At 38.4% G+C, this 16,961-nt stretch overlaps 1 protein-coding gene across 2 annotated transcripts in view; it reads left to right on the plus strand.

Moving 5' to 3' along the window:
• Positions 1-16,961, plus strand: part of LOC134309859 (lethal(3)malignant brain tumor-like protein 4) — a 113,651-nt gene that overhangs the window by 18,029 nt on the left and 78,661 nt on the right. Inside the window, exons 4-8 of one of the 2 annotated variants that reach the window (XM_062991242.1) lie at positions 322-376; positions 855-943; positions 7,919-8,023; positions 8,195-8,330; positions 9,553-9,644. In XM_062991242.1, coding sequence (XP_062847312.1) covers positions 322-376; positions 855-943; positions 7,919-8,023; positions 8,195-8,330; positions 9,553-9,644 — 477 coding nt within the window. The remainder of the gene's footprint in view (positions 1-321; positions 377-854; positions 944-7,918; positions 8,024-8,194; positions 8,331-9,552; positions 9,645-16,961) is intronic. The other variant, XM_062991243.1, reaches the window with a different exon arrangement.

Below are 16,961 nucleotides of genomic sequence, written 5' to 3' on the forward strand. Positions count from 1 at the left end.
GGTAATAGCACTTACCCTTTACCTGCTAGGTGAGAATAAACCCACTAATTATAAATTACAATGACCAAACTCAAGCTATGTGTTGTTGTGTGGAAATTGAAAAGCAGGGGAGAAAATTGGGGAAAATGTCTCATTTCACTATCACTGCCAGAATAACTCCATGCATCTGCCAAAAAGCCATTACTATTATGAATACAGCAGATTGAGAAATGCATAACTACTGACAACTCTGAAATGGACTGACATCCCCTGCCCTTCAGAAGATTAATCTGAAATCCTACTGTGTTTTTTAAACGAAGATAAATTCACTCTTCTTTCTAGGAGCGTCCAAAAGAAGATACAACAAAGATGAAAAATAAAGTGTCCACGTCAAGTGGTAAAATATTTTTCCTTGTTTTACATGTCAGTAAAAATATATATATTTTGTCTGTATTAGGGGTGGGCGATATGGCCTTTAAAAAATATCACGATATTTTGGGATATTTTTGCGATAACGATATTCACTCGCGATATATAAGAACACTTTTTTAAAAAGTTTATTTTAAAAACAGCTTCGTTTTGCAGACGCAGAAAATCTACAGTACAAATGTTACTAAATGTACATTAAATTAAGCACGTTTGCTAACAATATCACGATATGGCAAAAACCATATCGAGTTTACAACTATACCGGTATTATCGTGAACGATATTATATCGCCCACCCCTAGTCTGTATCATAAAAAAGCAGCCTTAAATGCTTGTTTTTTTATTTAATTATTTAATTTAGTTTTAACATAAAATGTTAAGACAGATTAAGAAATGAGATTTGTATGAGCAAGCATTCATATGTGCAACTGTGGTTTTAAACTAAAGTAGTTAACAGTAAGAAGAAATCATGGTCATGGGATCAGTACCTAGAAGAGGAAGGAGCCATAGCAGCACCTGTGAAACTATTTACTCAGGTAAGAATTTATTTCCACTTAACTATTGGCTAAGTTCTCATTAGTTACATGTGTATGAGAAATTTGACTGCAATCAGAATAATGTTCCTACAGTTAAAAATGTTTACATAGACACATGTCTATGTCAAATTCAAAATTGTACATTATTTTTATTGTACTTTATTGTGGGTTTTCTAATCTTTTTGGTCAAAAATTAACATTCAACACCCCAATTATTCTTCTCCTGGGATCGCTACCTTGCTGTGATAGAGAAGTACCTATTAATCTGAGAGCGATACCATCTGGAGCTGTCCTCCTGGCAGGGTCTCCCTTGATGGTAAACTAAACAAATGTACTAAACAGTTTAATAGCTAATTGCGAGTAACTTTACATTCAAATTGAGTTTTATTCTGGAGGTATTCTTTCTTATTTAAAGGCTGGACTACTTCACTCTGTATGTGTGCATAAACACTGCCCTATAAATATAACGACCTAAGTACTGACCCTAATTATGGTGAAACAGTGCTAATCTAAAGGTGGGTGTGAGATTAACCTACGGTGACTGTCGCCAACATGATTTGGCACAGATTCCAATAGGTGAAGCCACACAGCACATCATGCACTGTTTCTAAACCCACAGTGTAGCACAGTTTTTCCAGTTTCTGGTGTTTTCTCTGGTCACTGTGTTGCAGATGCTTCCCACATTTTATTGCTGCAATATGTGTACGCTCACGTTTTTATTAAGACACTTGCAGTTTTAAAACACTTAAGGGTAGAATAATGAATCTAATCAAATTTCTGATGCTACTAAGACATGAAGCTCGTCAAAGCAGTATTAATTATAAAATTGCAAGTAAGATTTCACTGATATGCTTAGACACTAAATGCTAAATGGTTAAGTGCCCCACAATGATGGAGTATTTCCAGTTAAACTCTTCGAGCTTTAGCCCTACCCACTGACACACTGACAGTCACAGACAATCACACCTATACCCAATACAACAGCGCTTATATGTCCTTGATTCTATTAATCCAATTGTATCCGTTTTTATGGTAACAGCCTGGCTCTGACTTGCTGGCTTGCTAACTACATGACTTACAAGTTCATATTAATGCAGTCCCCTAGGTTCTTTTTTAATACTGTAAAGACATATTTGACTTTACATCTCTGACTTTGCAGGTTTCTATAAAACAATGCTAAAAGCTTTCCTGACCATCAAGGTGGTTTTAAATTAATTAATAATGTACTTTATGTACTTTTTGGTTAGCCTTTGGATAGTCTTTACCATACAACTTTCTTATGGATACTATTTTTGCCAATGATTGGATCATACATGCTAAACCTTATTTATGGCCAGCAACGTCTATTGTTACTTTAATGTTTTAAAGTTACAAGCTTAATCATTGTTCCAATTTTTTTTCCTTGAAATAAATGGCTCTCCGTGTGTTTTGCTGCAGTTCAAGCATCTCAACCCTTTCCAGACTGATATTTTTGAACATCTTGTTCAAAAACATATTTTGATTGCCATATTGTGTGCTTCTTGTTAAGAGCTTTTATCCTGTTTTACATAACTGGAAGGGAGGCACGGTGGCTAGCACTGTCGCCTCACAGCAAGAAGGTCCTGGGTTCGATCCCCAGGTGGGGCGGTCCGGGTCCTTTCTGTGTGGAGTTTGCATGTTCTCCCCATGTCTGTGTGGGTTTCCTCCGGGTGCTCGGGTTTTCTCCCACAGTCCAAAGACATTCAAGTGAGGTGAATTGGAGATTCCTTGTTAATTGATGAATCTTGTGTAACGAGTAACTACTGTGTCTGTCATGAATTTAACCAGAGTGTAAAACATGACGTTAAAATCCTAATAAACAAACAAACATAACTGGAAAGGTTCTGTTAAGTTATTTTTACATTTAACAGGGCTGGAAATAATAAAGACTGGGTTTTATTAGTATATTGGATTCCAATTATGTGTTGCATTTGGTTAATTCAGAAACTACAGGGGAACTTATTACTTATTCACATCAACTCTTTAAAATGTATTTTTTGTTTGCAAAAGCCTAGCCTGCCAAAAACATCATCAGTACAAAACAATTTAAGTCTGTGTGTGATAAACCACAAAATCAAGTATTTAGAACAGCTGTTGTTTTTCCTTTTGTTTAAATCTAACAATAAATACCAAGCATCTGTTGGCTGGGATATTTATAGGTGTAACTGTTTCAGAATTGTTAATACATTCATGCTGTTTATGGCTCATTTGTTCTCATTCATAAAGACTTTAATCAGTAGCTCATTGATATAGGATTGAACCTGTTTATTTTAGTTAAATATTTTTTGGTTCTACAAAAACACACAAGTTGTTTTGGGTATAACAGGTCAGTTAAGTAATCCGCATGATGACACTGGCATTATATAATGGAGAACATACAGGGGTTGGACAAAATAACTGAAACACCTGGTAGACCACAATAATTTATTAGTATGGTGTAGGGCCTCCTTTTGCAGCCAATACAGCATCAATTCGTCTTGGAAATGACATATACAAGTCCTGCACAGTGGTCAGAGGGATTTTAAGCCATTCTTCTTGCAGGATAGTGGCCAGGTCACTACGTGATGCTGGTGGAGGAAAACGTTTCCTGACTCGCTTCTCCAAAACACCCCAAAGTGGCTCAATAATTTTTAGATCTGGTGACTGTGCAGGCCATGGGAGATGTTCAACTTCACTTTCATGTTCATCAAACCAATCTTGCTGTGTGTATTGGTGCATTGTCATCCTGATACACGGCACCGCCATTGGATGCACATGGTCCTCCAGAATGGTTCGGTAGTCCTTGGCAGTGACGCGCCCATCTAGCACAAGTATTGGGCCAAGGGAATGCCATGATATGGCAGCCCAAACCATCACTGATCCACCCCCATGCTTCACTCTGGGCATGCAACAGTCTGGGTGGTATGCTTCTTTGGGGCTTCTCCACACCGTAACTCTCCCGGATGTGGGGAAAACAGTAAAGGTGGACTCATCAGAGAACAATACATGTTTCACATTGTCCACAGCCCAAGATTTGCGCTCCTTGCACCATTGAAACCGACGTTTGGCATTGGCGCGAGTGACCAAAGGTTTGGCTATAGCAGCCCGGCCGTGTATATTGACCCTGTGGAGCTCCCGACGGACAGTTCTGGTGGAAACAGGAGAGTTGAGGTGCACATTTAATTCTGCCGTGATTTGGGCAGCCGTGGTTTTATGTTTTTTGGATACAATCCGGGTTAGCACCCGAACATCCCTTTCAGACAGCTTCCTCTTGCATCCACAGTTAATCCTGTTGGATGTGGTTTGTCCTTCTTGGTGGTATGCTGACATTACCCTGGATACCGTGGCTCTTGATACATCACAAAGACTTGCTGTCTTGGTCACAGATGCGCCAGCAAGACGTGCACCAACAATTTGTCCTCTTTTGAACTCTGGTATGTCACCCATAATGTTGTGTGCATTGCAATATTTTGAGCAAAACTGTGCTCTTACCCTGCTAATTGAACCTTCACACTCTGCTCTTACTGGTGCAATGTGTAATTAGTGAAGATTGGCCACCAGACTGGTCCAATTTAGCCATGAAACCTCCCACACTAAAATGACAGGTGTTTCAGTTATTTTGTCCAACCCCTGTAATAATACTGTGTATAATTCTGACAGGCAAATTCTGCAAGTTTCTCCAGGGAGGGATCTTATTAAAATGGATCTGTTGTCTTAATGGGAACTTTTTTGTTGAATGCATTGTAAGCTGTTCTGGGTAGTGACTGTATAATAGCTGTTCTCTCTTTATGCTGATTGTGTTAAGCAGTGTTTGTGTTTCCTGCAGTTTCTGTGTGAATGTTATGTCACTCTGTGAATAATGCTTACTGCAGCGTGGTGTAAGCTGTTTGTACTCTGTCGCTGAGCTGCTTATGTTAGCTACTATGAACCTAGAGGTAATGTATGTGTGAGGAAACGTATTGATTAGTTAAGAGAGTTGCTTTCTTTTATCAGCTTTGGTTTAGGTTTAGCCTGTTGGTCTAAAGGTGAGATTTACAGCGTTAAAAAAACAAGGTGTTGCTAGAATAAATAAGTCTTTCTACATGTTAAGTTCTTTGGGGAAATTTATTTGGATAAACAGTGTTCAGCATGTGTTACTGCAGTTGTTTGCTGCATTATTTTAAGATTGTGCTGGAATAGAACATCTCAGTGGAGATTAGCACAAACAGGTCAAATCCTTTTCATATTTTTAAACATTATATATAGCTACATATTTCTTTTTTCCATTTTAATTTCATTAGCTGCTGCTAGTCAGGGTCTGCTTCCACAGGGGAAACGCTGGGAACATTAAAACAAATCAGTGATCACAAAGAGGCACTGAACTGGAGAGGGATAAAAGACAATATAAAAGACAGTAAAGATGTGGTAGAAATTAATTTAGACCATATTAAAGAAATCAAGAAAACACAACACAACAGTCTCACTGTGTGCGCCAGGCCACCCTTCTATATTTGGACAACAAACTGAAAGGATAGAGGAGTTTTATGCAAATCAGTAATTATAATGGTTCAGTAATGTACATGTTCCTCTTATGCTTCAACAGAATGGCGCAGACTCAAAGGAAAAAGTTCATGATTTCTGTTTTGTATTTCCTGTTTTTCCTACAGTCATTTTTAACAAGTGATAACAGACAACCAAAATTATTTTGCACTGAGATTTTACCTTTTTTTTTTTTCAGCTTATTTTACAATCCATTTTAAAAGCATATCTAAATGCTGTATTGTAACCATTATAAAGTCATGGATATCTTTAGACTTGCACCTGAATCAATTAATTCTGTGAGGTAATAGCACTTGATTGCTATCAGCCTTTACGGTGTTTAGCTTTGTTGTCCTGTGTATGCCCAGGGCATGTTGTCCATCACGCTTAGCACTGCGGAAGAATGAATGAGTCCCATCAGAATGAAGCGTTCTGATGAGACTCCAAAAAATCTGTTGCTCCTTAAAAAAGGATACGTATTTCCATAGCAACTAGTGAAATCTTGTTCTGTGTGAAGGGGAATGTTTAAATAAAAGCTGAATGGAACATCTATTACAAATCGCAATTTTAGGCATGATGGGTTTTAAAGGTTTGCAGCTGTTATATTATGTGTCGACATATAGTGTAGTTTGAGTTGTCAGGTGATACATAATTCTGCCAACGTACTTCATCTGCCAAAACAAGAAAAACCATCACTTATTGCTGTATAAAAAATATTCTATGGAACTGGTCTGTGGCTATTTTTCTGTAATTGTCTACACTTATTTTTTTGGTATACCACAAAAATGCTACTTCTTCTTCCTAATTAGTATTATTATTTTTTCCCTAATTATATATATATATATTTTTTTTACATTTTTCTTATTTAGCTACCGATCTAGTGATATCAAGTTCCCCAATTGTAACTTCCTATGTTTCTGCATACCCTTACTCTGAGAGGAGAGACGTAGACTTTCGAGTAGAGATGCATAAGTACCGATACTGGTATCGGGTATTTGCCTGATACCGCGCTCATTAACTTGTACTCGTACTCGCAAACGAGGCTCCGATACTAAACATCCGATACCGTGTGCCTGGTGCATGTTGCTGCGTTATGCCTGGTTCACACTACACGACTTTTGCCCTGATTTTCGCTCGGCGACTGGTCGGCGCTAGATTTGCCGGCTCGGGAGCAACTTCGGCGTTCACTCGGCGATCATAACTCGGCTCTCGATCGCTAAGTGTGAACTATCCACCAACTCGATCCGACCGGCTCGCCGAGCGCTCGGCGACCGGATCGAGTTTTCTAGCACGTCAGATATCTGATCTGAGATGTGCGACTGGGAATGAGTGACATGTCGAACAGCCAATGAGAACGCAGGATACAGTGTGAGGGGAAACGCAGGAGAGGAGTGTAAACAGGTGGGACAGGGGGATAATATAGTTTATATCAGAATACACCGGCACACACACGTTTTACAGTATTTCTGACCTGATCGTTCTCTACAAAACATAACAACAAAACACCAACATTGCAAAAATATTTATTAACCTCCAACTCACTACAGAACAATCCATGCTATTCATGTTGCCAAATCCACTCAGATTCATTTATTTTTCCTCCTTGATTTCATCACATCAGCGCTCAAACACTTTGATCACTCGCCACTTGTTGATGTGCATTTTTGGACGTGGTATCATTAAACTTCTCATCACTTCTCACGTGTGTTTTTGTTAAAAAAAAAAAAACGGTATTCTAAATAGGTATCGGTATCGGCAAGTACAAAAATACATGTACTTGTACTCGTACTCGGTTGGGAAATTTTTTTTATTGATGCATCCCTACTTTCGAGCATTCTCTCCGACCAGGGACACTGTCATTTTCACTTGCTATAGACGGGGTTAGACTGCATTACACTGCTACACCACCTGAGCAACCCAGTTTCCTTACACCTTAGTGTTACCAACATTTCAGTCAACAGCTACCTGTGGACCTGTGTTACTAATTACAGAACTAGGCATTCCAACAGAGCAGATGTTTTAAAGTGGCCAATGAGTATAAAACCATCCCAACATCCTGCATCAATTACATTTGTACCAAATGTGCTGGAAATGGTCCAAAACCAAACAGTCATGGTGTTTATTTTTCATTAATAGAGTAGGGTGTAGCTGATGAATTGTAAATACCAACCAATGTACTACGGTCATTAATTGAGTGCCTAAAGTGTCCTACTGTCCTTGCTGTGTACATGGGTTTCCCTTTATATTGACCAGTATATGTACAATGGCAGTGGTAGCTCAGTGCTTAAGCTACTAGACTTGTAATTAGGTTGGTGGTTCAAGCCCCACCACTAAGAGGTTTCCACTGTTGGGCCCCTGAACAAGGCCCTTAACCCTTAAATGCTTGTACTGGAAAAATGTCACTTAAATGTCATAATACCTAGTAAACTGGCAACTGGTGTATGTGTACGTTTTTTGCAGTACCAATCATTTCCTAGCAGCAAGAATGGCTTTAAAATGGGGATGAGGCTAGAAGGAATCGACCCCCTGCACCCCTCCATGTTCTGTGTGCTTTCTGTGGCTGAGGTTAGTATGCATTCAGATAAGTGTTTTAGTACATTTGCATTGTACATTTGCTTTTGGAAATCTTTGTCAGTGCTGATGTTCTGGTTATAAAGAAAATAAATAAATAAATAAAGCTTTTTAAAAATTCAGTGCTTTTACATTCATGCTGGCTGATTAATGATTTGACTCCAGGTGATTGGCTACCGTCTTCGTCTACACATTGACAGTTACTCAGAATGCTATGACTTCTGGGTTAATGCTGACTCATCTAATATTAGACCAGCTGGATGGTGCGAGTCCACCGGTCACAAACTTTACCCACCAAAAGGTAAGAGAGTGTCAAAGACTGTAATCAGTGATACAGTACAGTGGTATTTAAGTTACCTTTGTAAGTACATTGTTTTTAAATATGCCCTCTAAAATGAATGCATGCGAGTTGTGATTGGTGAAGATGTTTTTCCCCCAGATGTTTAAGATGTTTCTATCCTTGATAAAAGTGAGCATCCAGGAACAGCCTAGTCCTTTATAAGCAATGGTTTAACATCTGCCAAGGAGTGTCCAAGTGAGCAGTGATAGCTCAGTGGACTAGTAATCTGAGGGTTGCCTATTGAATCCCTACCACTGCTAAGTTGCCAGTTTTGGACCCCTGACCCTTAACCATTAATTGCTCAAATTGTATTTGGCTACAATTGTAAGACACATTCGATAACAGCATCTGCTAAATGCTGTAAATGTATCTAGACATACATGTAAAGTATGTAAAGTAGACCTAAAGTCTTAACAAGCCGCTCTATGCAGCAGGTAGTCCAGGAAACTATGAAACTATGGCACATGAAGTTCTATGGAGTGACGAGTCAAAACTAGAAATGAATCAGAAGAATACTGTCCCAACAGTCAAGCAGGAGGGTGGGTCACATGCTTTAGGGATGTTTTTTTCTGCTGCAGAAGCTGTCAATTTTGACTGTGTGACTTGAATCATGGATTCACAGAAAAATCAAGGTGTTTTAAGAGGGAACTTTTATGCCTTCTGTGGTGAAATTGAACCTTGACAATGATCCTAAGCACACTTCCAAATCAACCAAAGCTTGGTTAAGGAACGAGTCCTGAAATATCCTGGAGCAGGCTTTTTAGTCTCTAGATTAAAATCCTATAGAAAATTTTTGGTGGAATTTAATGAATACAGTTGCAGCATGAAAGCCATCAAACCTCAATGAGCTGGAAGCTTTTGCACCAAACGAATGGGCAAAAGGATGATCCAACAAATGCAGCAGCTGGGGGTTGAATAATGGTGCACACAGAATTTTGCCAAGGGGAATGTTTTTTTTTTTTATTTAAGCTCAAAATTGTGTTGACTTTGTTTTTATGTATATATTTTTGTCTTTTACCAAGACTTCTTGTTGTATATTTTCATTTAGTTCTATACACATCACGATTATAGCTTGTAAGGTGAAGGGGGTTAAATATTAATGATCATTAAGAGGTTAAGTTTCTGTGCTATTTTTTCTCACTTTTTAAATAACATTTCTGTCTCTCATCCATCTCTCACTCAGGATATAAAATGAACGAGTTTAACTGGGAGAAATACTTGGAGGCTTGCAATGCTCAGGCTGCACCAAAGAATCTGTTCAAATCCTGTTCTGATGTGAGTAAAACAGACTAAATGCAGACTTATGCAGACTAAACTGATATTTCACCTTTAGGCACAACAAAAGTCAAATGCCGTAATAAATCCCTTTAGCCAAAAAAACAATTCTCTCAAGCAATTTATTAGGAACACGTCTTCCTAACACATCCATTTAAAGGCTATTTTATAAGGTACTCACACCACATAGACATACTTCTGGATTATACAATTACTCACTGTTGCCCATCCATTGCTCTGTAAACCTTGTCAACCCCCTCAACCACATCCATTAATCGAAAAGGACCACATATTGTTTGATAGGTTGATTTATCATTCTCACGTCAAGACACTATTGGGGTAATGAGGTGGTAGAGTGTGTTGTAATAGTCATGGTGAATGTCAGGTTCACCAGTGTTTTTGGGATTTTTAAATTGTGTTTAAAACCTTTATTAATAACATATAGGCTGCTGGGACTTCTTAAAGGTGTATAGTTAGAGACTAGAACTGTCAACAATATGTATAGTCGGTTTTCAGCATTAAAGCAAACGGACATATATCCATCAGTGCAATTTGAACTCTCACTCACCCTTAACGACCCCACCCCACTTTATTCCCCATCTTAAGCCAAACAGTGCTTTGGGAGAAAAACACACACATAAAAACATCACACACCTGGTGGGTTAAGTGTACAAATAATAAATTACTCAAGCAGCTAATACAATCCAACACGGTTACACTGTGAAAGGTATCAAATGTCATGTAGGAATGTTCTTCTATCCTCCTAAGTTCAAAAGAAAATCTCCCCATTATTTCTCAGACAGATTTGGTTATTTTTTCAGGAGCTATAAAGGAAGAGATTTCTTTTATCCACATAGAAATGTCAGGGTGTCTAGATGATTTCCATTTAATAGTAATATAATTTTGGCAGCAACAGTGCTATCTTAATAAATCTCAGCAGTGTAAGTCTTGATCCCTGGGGTATATTCACTTCAGTGACCTTTTGAAATGACAACTAGAACTGTTTCCAATATCCCTCCAGGTCAGGGCAAGATCACAGCATATGTAACTGACCAGTAAGTGGAAAAGATCCAATTTCCACTTTACATTTGGGACAGTGTTATCATTGATATCATCTATGGTTTATATCCTATCCTTTGGTTTATATTAAAGTATATCCTATGAATGATATTAAACTGGATTAATGTATAGCTGCTATTGAAGATTTGTGCATTTTCACAATTTTCCCCCATTGTATCTTCACTTGTATAACCCCTTTTATTTACTTTGACTTTTATTTCATTGCAGACAGTATGAACCCAAGATATGGGGTTCATATTCTTATTTTGTCCAGTCAACTTAATTTCATTTGTTATTAGACATCCATTCCTGCAAAACAAGTTAGGATTGGGGCAATTTAGGTCTAGAAACAAGCTTAAAAGACAAGAAAAAAACTAAAACTAAGCTAAATAATGATGTAATGATGTAACAGGTGATATCAAGTGACTGTAATTATGATTTGGTACAAAAGCAGTATCCAAAGCAAAAGGCTGAGTCTTTAATGAGCAGAGATGGACAGGATCTTCAGGAGGGAGATTTGCATATTTCTCCCTTTACAGTGCATAATATCATTAAATGAGCTCATTACTAGCCCTAAATTGCCCCCGTCCCAACTTTTTTGGAATGTGTTGCAGGCCTGGAATGCAGGAATGGATGGACGTATATTAACCAATCAAATGAAGCTAACCAGGCAAAACATGGAATATCTTGTGTTCATATTGTCTGCAATAAAAAAGTCAACGTAGAGACAGTTTTTTTTATTTGCAATTATTCATACTGTCCCAACTTTTTCTGACACTTCAGATCATTTTCCCACTTTATCTTAACAGTAGAGTTAGCTTTTCCTAGAAATTCAAAGAGGTTTCCTTGAGCATAAGTGACAAAGCCCCTAGAGTCCTGTTTGTGTTTTATGACATTTAGTCAAGGTAGAGAGTAGAGCGACAATAGTCAGCTACCTTTCTGTGTACAGAAGGAGACACACCTGCAGATATTTAAATAATATTTGGCTGGGAGATGGAATTTTTGCTGCAGTTGTTTAAAGGACAAAAGAACTCCCCTCTTCATACAGGTCACCAATCTGTTTTAGTGCTCCTATTTTTTCTTCCTATATCTTCCCAGAATTCACAAGTGCATGTAATACATGGATTGACAATTATTTTTTGGATGTGACTTAGGCAGATAAATGGTGTGAATGTCACTGCTGTGGTTCAGTGATTCTTCGGTCTGACGCCATGCAAGTGGGCAGTCTTAATTGTGATTGGCATATCCATGTAACCCTAATTGCACAATAGAAAAAAGTCAGGAAATTGCAAATGTCCTATAATATGGTCTACACTGTGTTTTCAGTTTAATTCTAGGCACCTTCCCATTCCGTATAAGTCTACCAATTAATCTGGTAAAACTACATTAAGTGTTTGAGACAGATACAAGAACTTTGATAATGTGTTCATTTTTAATGCATTGTTCCCTTCCAATCAATGAAATGGGTAGTGGTTTCCATCTACCAAGTCGCTGTTCTCCACTTCTTCAAACAGGGGAACATGGTTTAAATTAAAAACTTGCAGAAGGTCATTAGTAAGGCCCTACCTAATTTACGGCCATGAATAATCGTATGTAGCGTTTATGAGTTTTTTAATGACAATGACAATGAAATGTGCCACTTTTGTTTAAAAATCTGTGAAATCTGTGATTTTTAAAAAACGATGTCTGTGAAATTAAGCTAATTTTCCCCGTGAATTTAGTAGGGCTCTAGTCATTAGGTATTTGCAAGCCTACATAGGTACATTTACTGGGGCTTCATGAGAAGGCAATATTTCTTAGTTGAGTCTGTGTAGCATAATTACACTCATGTTCATGTTTCCTTTACAACCAGATACTAATCCATAGTCCTGTAGCAGAGTGATTAAGGCTAGGATGGAAGTATCTAAGCTAGTAAGATATAACATTGTCATGTGCGTATAATGAACTAGTAAGCTGGAAGTGCTTAACTGTGCTGCCATAAATAGAGGGATGTCATCTAATAGCTATCGCTAGTGGTTTAGTGGCTAAAGCAAACAGAAGGTGAGAGACAGGACAATCTTGTCTTATGTCCCTTGAGAGCAAAGAAGTGGGGATATCTCATTGGTGTCATGGGTTTATATAGGATTTTTATCAGATTTAGGATTTTGGGGCTGAAATTCATTCTTTGAAGGACCGAAAACAAACAGGACCCTTTGACCGGGTCGAAGGCCTTTTTGTCATCTAAAGATATGGCGACAACTGGGAATTGAGCTTGTTTCGCGGATTGTTTGCAGTCATTATCGAAGGTGGAACACTTCTGAATATAGCATGTTGGATCCATATGAACCAACTGCGGTATGACCTGTTCAGGCCTTAATGTTGTCATTTTTGCTAAGATCTTTATAGTCTAAGACAAGCAGATTGGTCTGTAAGAGCCGCACAGCTTAGTATCCTTCCCATGCTTAAGTAGAAGAGTTATTAATGCCTGTTCTGTTGAATCTGATAAATGTTGTTTCTTTATTGCATGGGTGTACATTTGTATTAAAGGGTCTATCAGTTTAGGTATGAAGTCTTTGAAAAAGTCTTCAGAGAAGCCATTGGGACTGGACGATTTTTCAACCAATAGATTAGCACTAGCCTGTTGGGCCTCATTCTTAGAAATGTCAGCCTCTAGGTGCTCTCTGCACTTATCTGCCAATGATGGAATATTCAGCACATCCAAGTAAGCACCCCGTGTAATTACATCTGCACCTTAGGATGTGTGCGGCATAAATTCTGAATTAATACTTTAAGGGTCTTTAATAAGTAAAATTAGTCACACGTATCATGGTGAGTAATCTAGTGGATTCCTCCGGCAAATCCGGATTTGCCATGCTAGTAATTTTTTTATTTGATCTTTATGCTTTTAATAGTGCTTTTCAGTCATAAGGAGAATATTTTTGGCTTCATGACTGACCAGTGTGTCATATTCCAATTTCAGTACACCTAGCTTTTTAAAACAGCAGTCTTTTTTAGCCAATTGATATTAATTTCAATTTTTACAGTTTTTTTTCCTAGGGATTCCCTCCAGATAAATAAGGAATAATTTTGTTACATTAAAAATTCTTCTACTGACTCCCATGCAACCGGTGGTGATGAGGAGCCAGTATTAAAATAAAAAAAAATTCTCAATATTTACATTTAGAACTGTTATAAAGTCTGACTCGCATTTAAAGTCCTGTCTGGCGACTTAATAATCAGTAGTATTTTACATTTACATATTCGGCATTTAGCAGATGCTCTTATCCAGAGCGACTTACAGAAGTGCTTCCATAGTAAACATTACCTTACTCTAGTTTAAGTAAACAGTCCAAGAACACAAATCTGCTAAAACCTGTTAGAACCAAAGTTGTTGTTTTTTTGTTTTTTTAAATGAAAAAGAAAAAGAGCGTTAGTAAGTAAGTACAAGTCAGCTTAAGTGCTTAGTAAAGAGGTGATGAAGGTTTTTAATCGTTTTTTAAAGACAGCAAGAGACTCAGATGTTTGGACAGACAGGAAGTTCGTTCCACCACTTGGGTGCCAGAACAGAGAAGAGCCTTGATGCTTGTCTTCCTCTAGTCCTGGGTGGAGGATCAAGTCGAGCGAGACTAGTGGCTTGGAAGTTGCTCGGTACAGAGCGGAATTTGTTTAGACCACGAAGGTAGCTTGGGGCTGGTCCATTTTTGGCTTTGTAGGCGAGCATCAGAGTTTTAAACTGAATGCGTGCAGTGAAGCCAGTGAAGAGAACGCAGCAGTGGGGTGATGTGGCAGTGTTTAGGTTCGTTAAAAACCAGTAGTAGGGGTGAGTGATCAGATTGCCATAAGCCCTTTGTAAATACATAGTCGCCTTATGCATTAGAAAAAAGTCTATTCTTAAAAACTTAAACCCCAATTTAGTCATTTCCAATTACCCGATTTGTATTTCTGCCTATACTGCTGGTTTATATAGAGATCTATATCACACACACGGAGAGTCACACACTGATCTCCCCCGTTTCATTGTTCGAGGGCCAACTGATCAGCCAGCAGAGGTAGTAATTGCAGCAGTTATGAGGGTTCCCTACATTCCCCCTCCCTCGAACTAGCCTAGCTGGCTTCTAGCAGAGCTAAGTTTCGAACATGCAAGCTCAGTGTGTCAGTACTGGTGGGCTACCATTCATTTTCAAGAGATGTACCCTGTCAGCATGATCTGTCTCCCTTTTTTGTCCTCCTCAACATTTTTAGCTGGAATGACACTCTTTTACCTATTAGTACTGCCACTCCTTTTGATTGACTGTTAATAGAGGAAAACATGTTTGCCCCTGCCCTTGTTGTGCAGGCTTAAGTTGCTGTACAAAACTTAAATGTGTCTTGCAGTAAAATTATACCTACATTATGTTTTTTCATAAACAGTACCACTTTTTCTCCTGTTCTCATTAATGCCTTTCACATTTCAAGGCAGGTACATATATTTAACCGTGTTTGTCATTGACATAGATAAAAAAAACCCGCAAACCAGTAATCCTGTAGAATTCATGGTAGAAATTGTTTAAAGCATACTGATTTCTTACAAATTAAGCTCTGCTTTCCACCCTCCCCCGACCCACTGCCCAAATGAAGTGTAACCTGTTGTAACTCGCAAGCATTTTGCTCAAGCTAATCTCAAGCTGTAGCATCCCACACTAGAACTCAGGTTTAGAAACAGAAGAATGATCATTTTTAGCCAGGTAAACCAAAATGTAATTTTGTGCCAGAAAGTACTGGAAATAAAACATAGTGACCAAAGAATCTAAACTCTTAAACTATGTATCTCACCCATCTGTATGTAAACATCTGCAAATGCTGTTTAATTAAAACATACTTGAAATATTAGGTGGAGTTCATAGAGGAGTCATATGCACAAGTATTTCAGTTCTGAACTGAACGTTGTAAAGCAAATTGATGGAGTAAGCATTATAGCATGTTTAAACAGGAAAGTGGATATGTGCACCTCCAAGTTAATGTGTCCGGTGATCCAAATACCACTGGGTGATGGACTGTTCAGATAGCCTTTGGCCGTTTCTTTCCCGGTTGAATGGTTGCACTCTCTTTGGGAGAGCGTTCCTGAGGATGGCAGAATATATTACATGCTGTAGGTGATTTCTTGGTCACAGAGCCCTTTCTGAGGAGGTTTTCTTGTTAAGGACTATGAAAATGTCATGAAAGATCTTGATGTTTAAATTGCCATTAGTGAGCTTTTTTCTTCTCCTGTGCAACAGTAATGATCCTAACTGGTCCCTATAGTGTCCCAATCTTATGACTATGGCCCATGGCTTTTGTGTTTCACAGGCCATCACTAAAGAGTATGGTGGGCTTGCTCAAGTTCAAATGGCCAGTCTTGCTCTGTTCCAAGAATTTTAGGTAGCCATTTTTCTGAAAATGAGCCTGCATCATTTCCCTCAACTCCCTCTGGGAAGCTAACAAGGTGGATGCCTAGAGCGATTTTCCAGGTCATCAACTTGTCTATTAGCATGTTCAATTCGTTTTCAATTTGCGTTTTATTGTCCGTGCTATACTGGTGTAGGTCTATCATGGTGTTTTCTAAGTCATTTTGGCGTATTTCGAAATCAATCAATTGCTGAATTATTTCTTGGCAGTCGCTAACAACTTTCTCCATTGATCTTTTTATTTCGTTTAGATGCCCATCAGTCATTGCTTCAGGTTTTATAAAACCTCTTTTTCATCTCTGCTTGAAACCACAAGGGTGTGAAGTCTGGGGCTGTTGCTGATGTTAACATCACTTTTTCATCAGCTGTTTCCTTTTCATTCTCTGTTGTTTTCTTTGGAGGCATCATAAACTGTTTAATAGAGCCTGGGATGCATTAGGGAGCCCAAAGGGGTCTTTATTTGTCTTTAGTATCATCAGGGATGTCCAGACAGAATTATAGCGTAGAAGCTGTGCTTTTCATGTCTTTCTCTTATGCCACCATTACCGGAAGCCATGAGCAGTTTTCTTTTTCATGCATAATTTGTGTTAAATTTCATTTCATTTGTTAGTATACCTCCATTCTTGCATTTCAGGCCTGCAACACATTCCAAAAAAAGTTGGGACGGGGGCAATTTAGGGCTAGTAATGAGGTGAAAAAACTAAATGATGTGATTCCAAACAGGTGATGTCAACAGGTTTAAAAACAATGTACCTCAAAGAATGATTAGAAGGGATTTGCACATTTCTCCCTCTACAGTGCATAATATAATTAAACGATTCAAGGAATCTGGAGGAATTCCAGTGCTTAAAGGCCA

The sequence above is a fragment of the Trichomycterus rosablanca genome, chromosome 3 (assembly GCF_030014385.1).
Source record: "Trichomycterus rosablanca isolate fTriRos1 chromosome 3, fTriRos1.hap1, whole genome shotgun sequence".
NCBI lineage: Eukaryota > Metazoa > Chordata > Actinopteri > Siluriformes > Trichomycteridae > Trichomycterus > Trichomycterus rosablanca.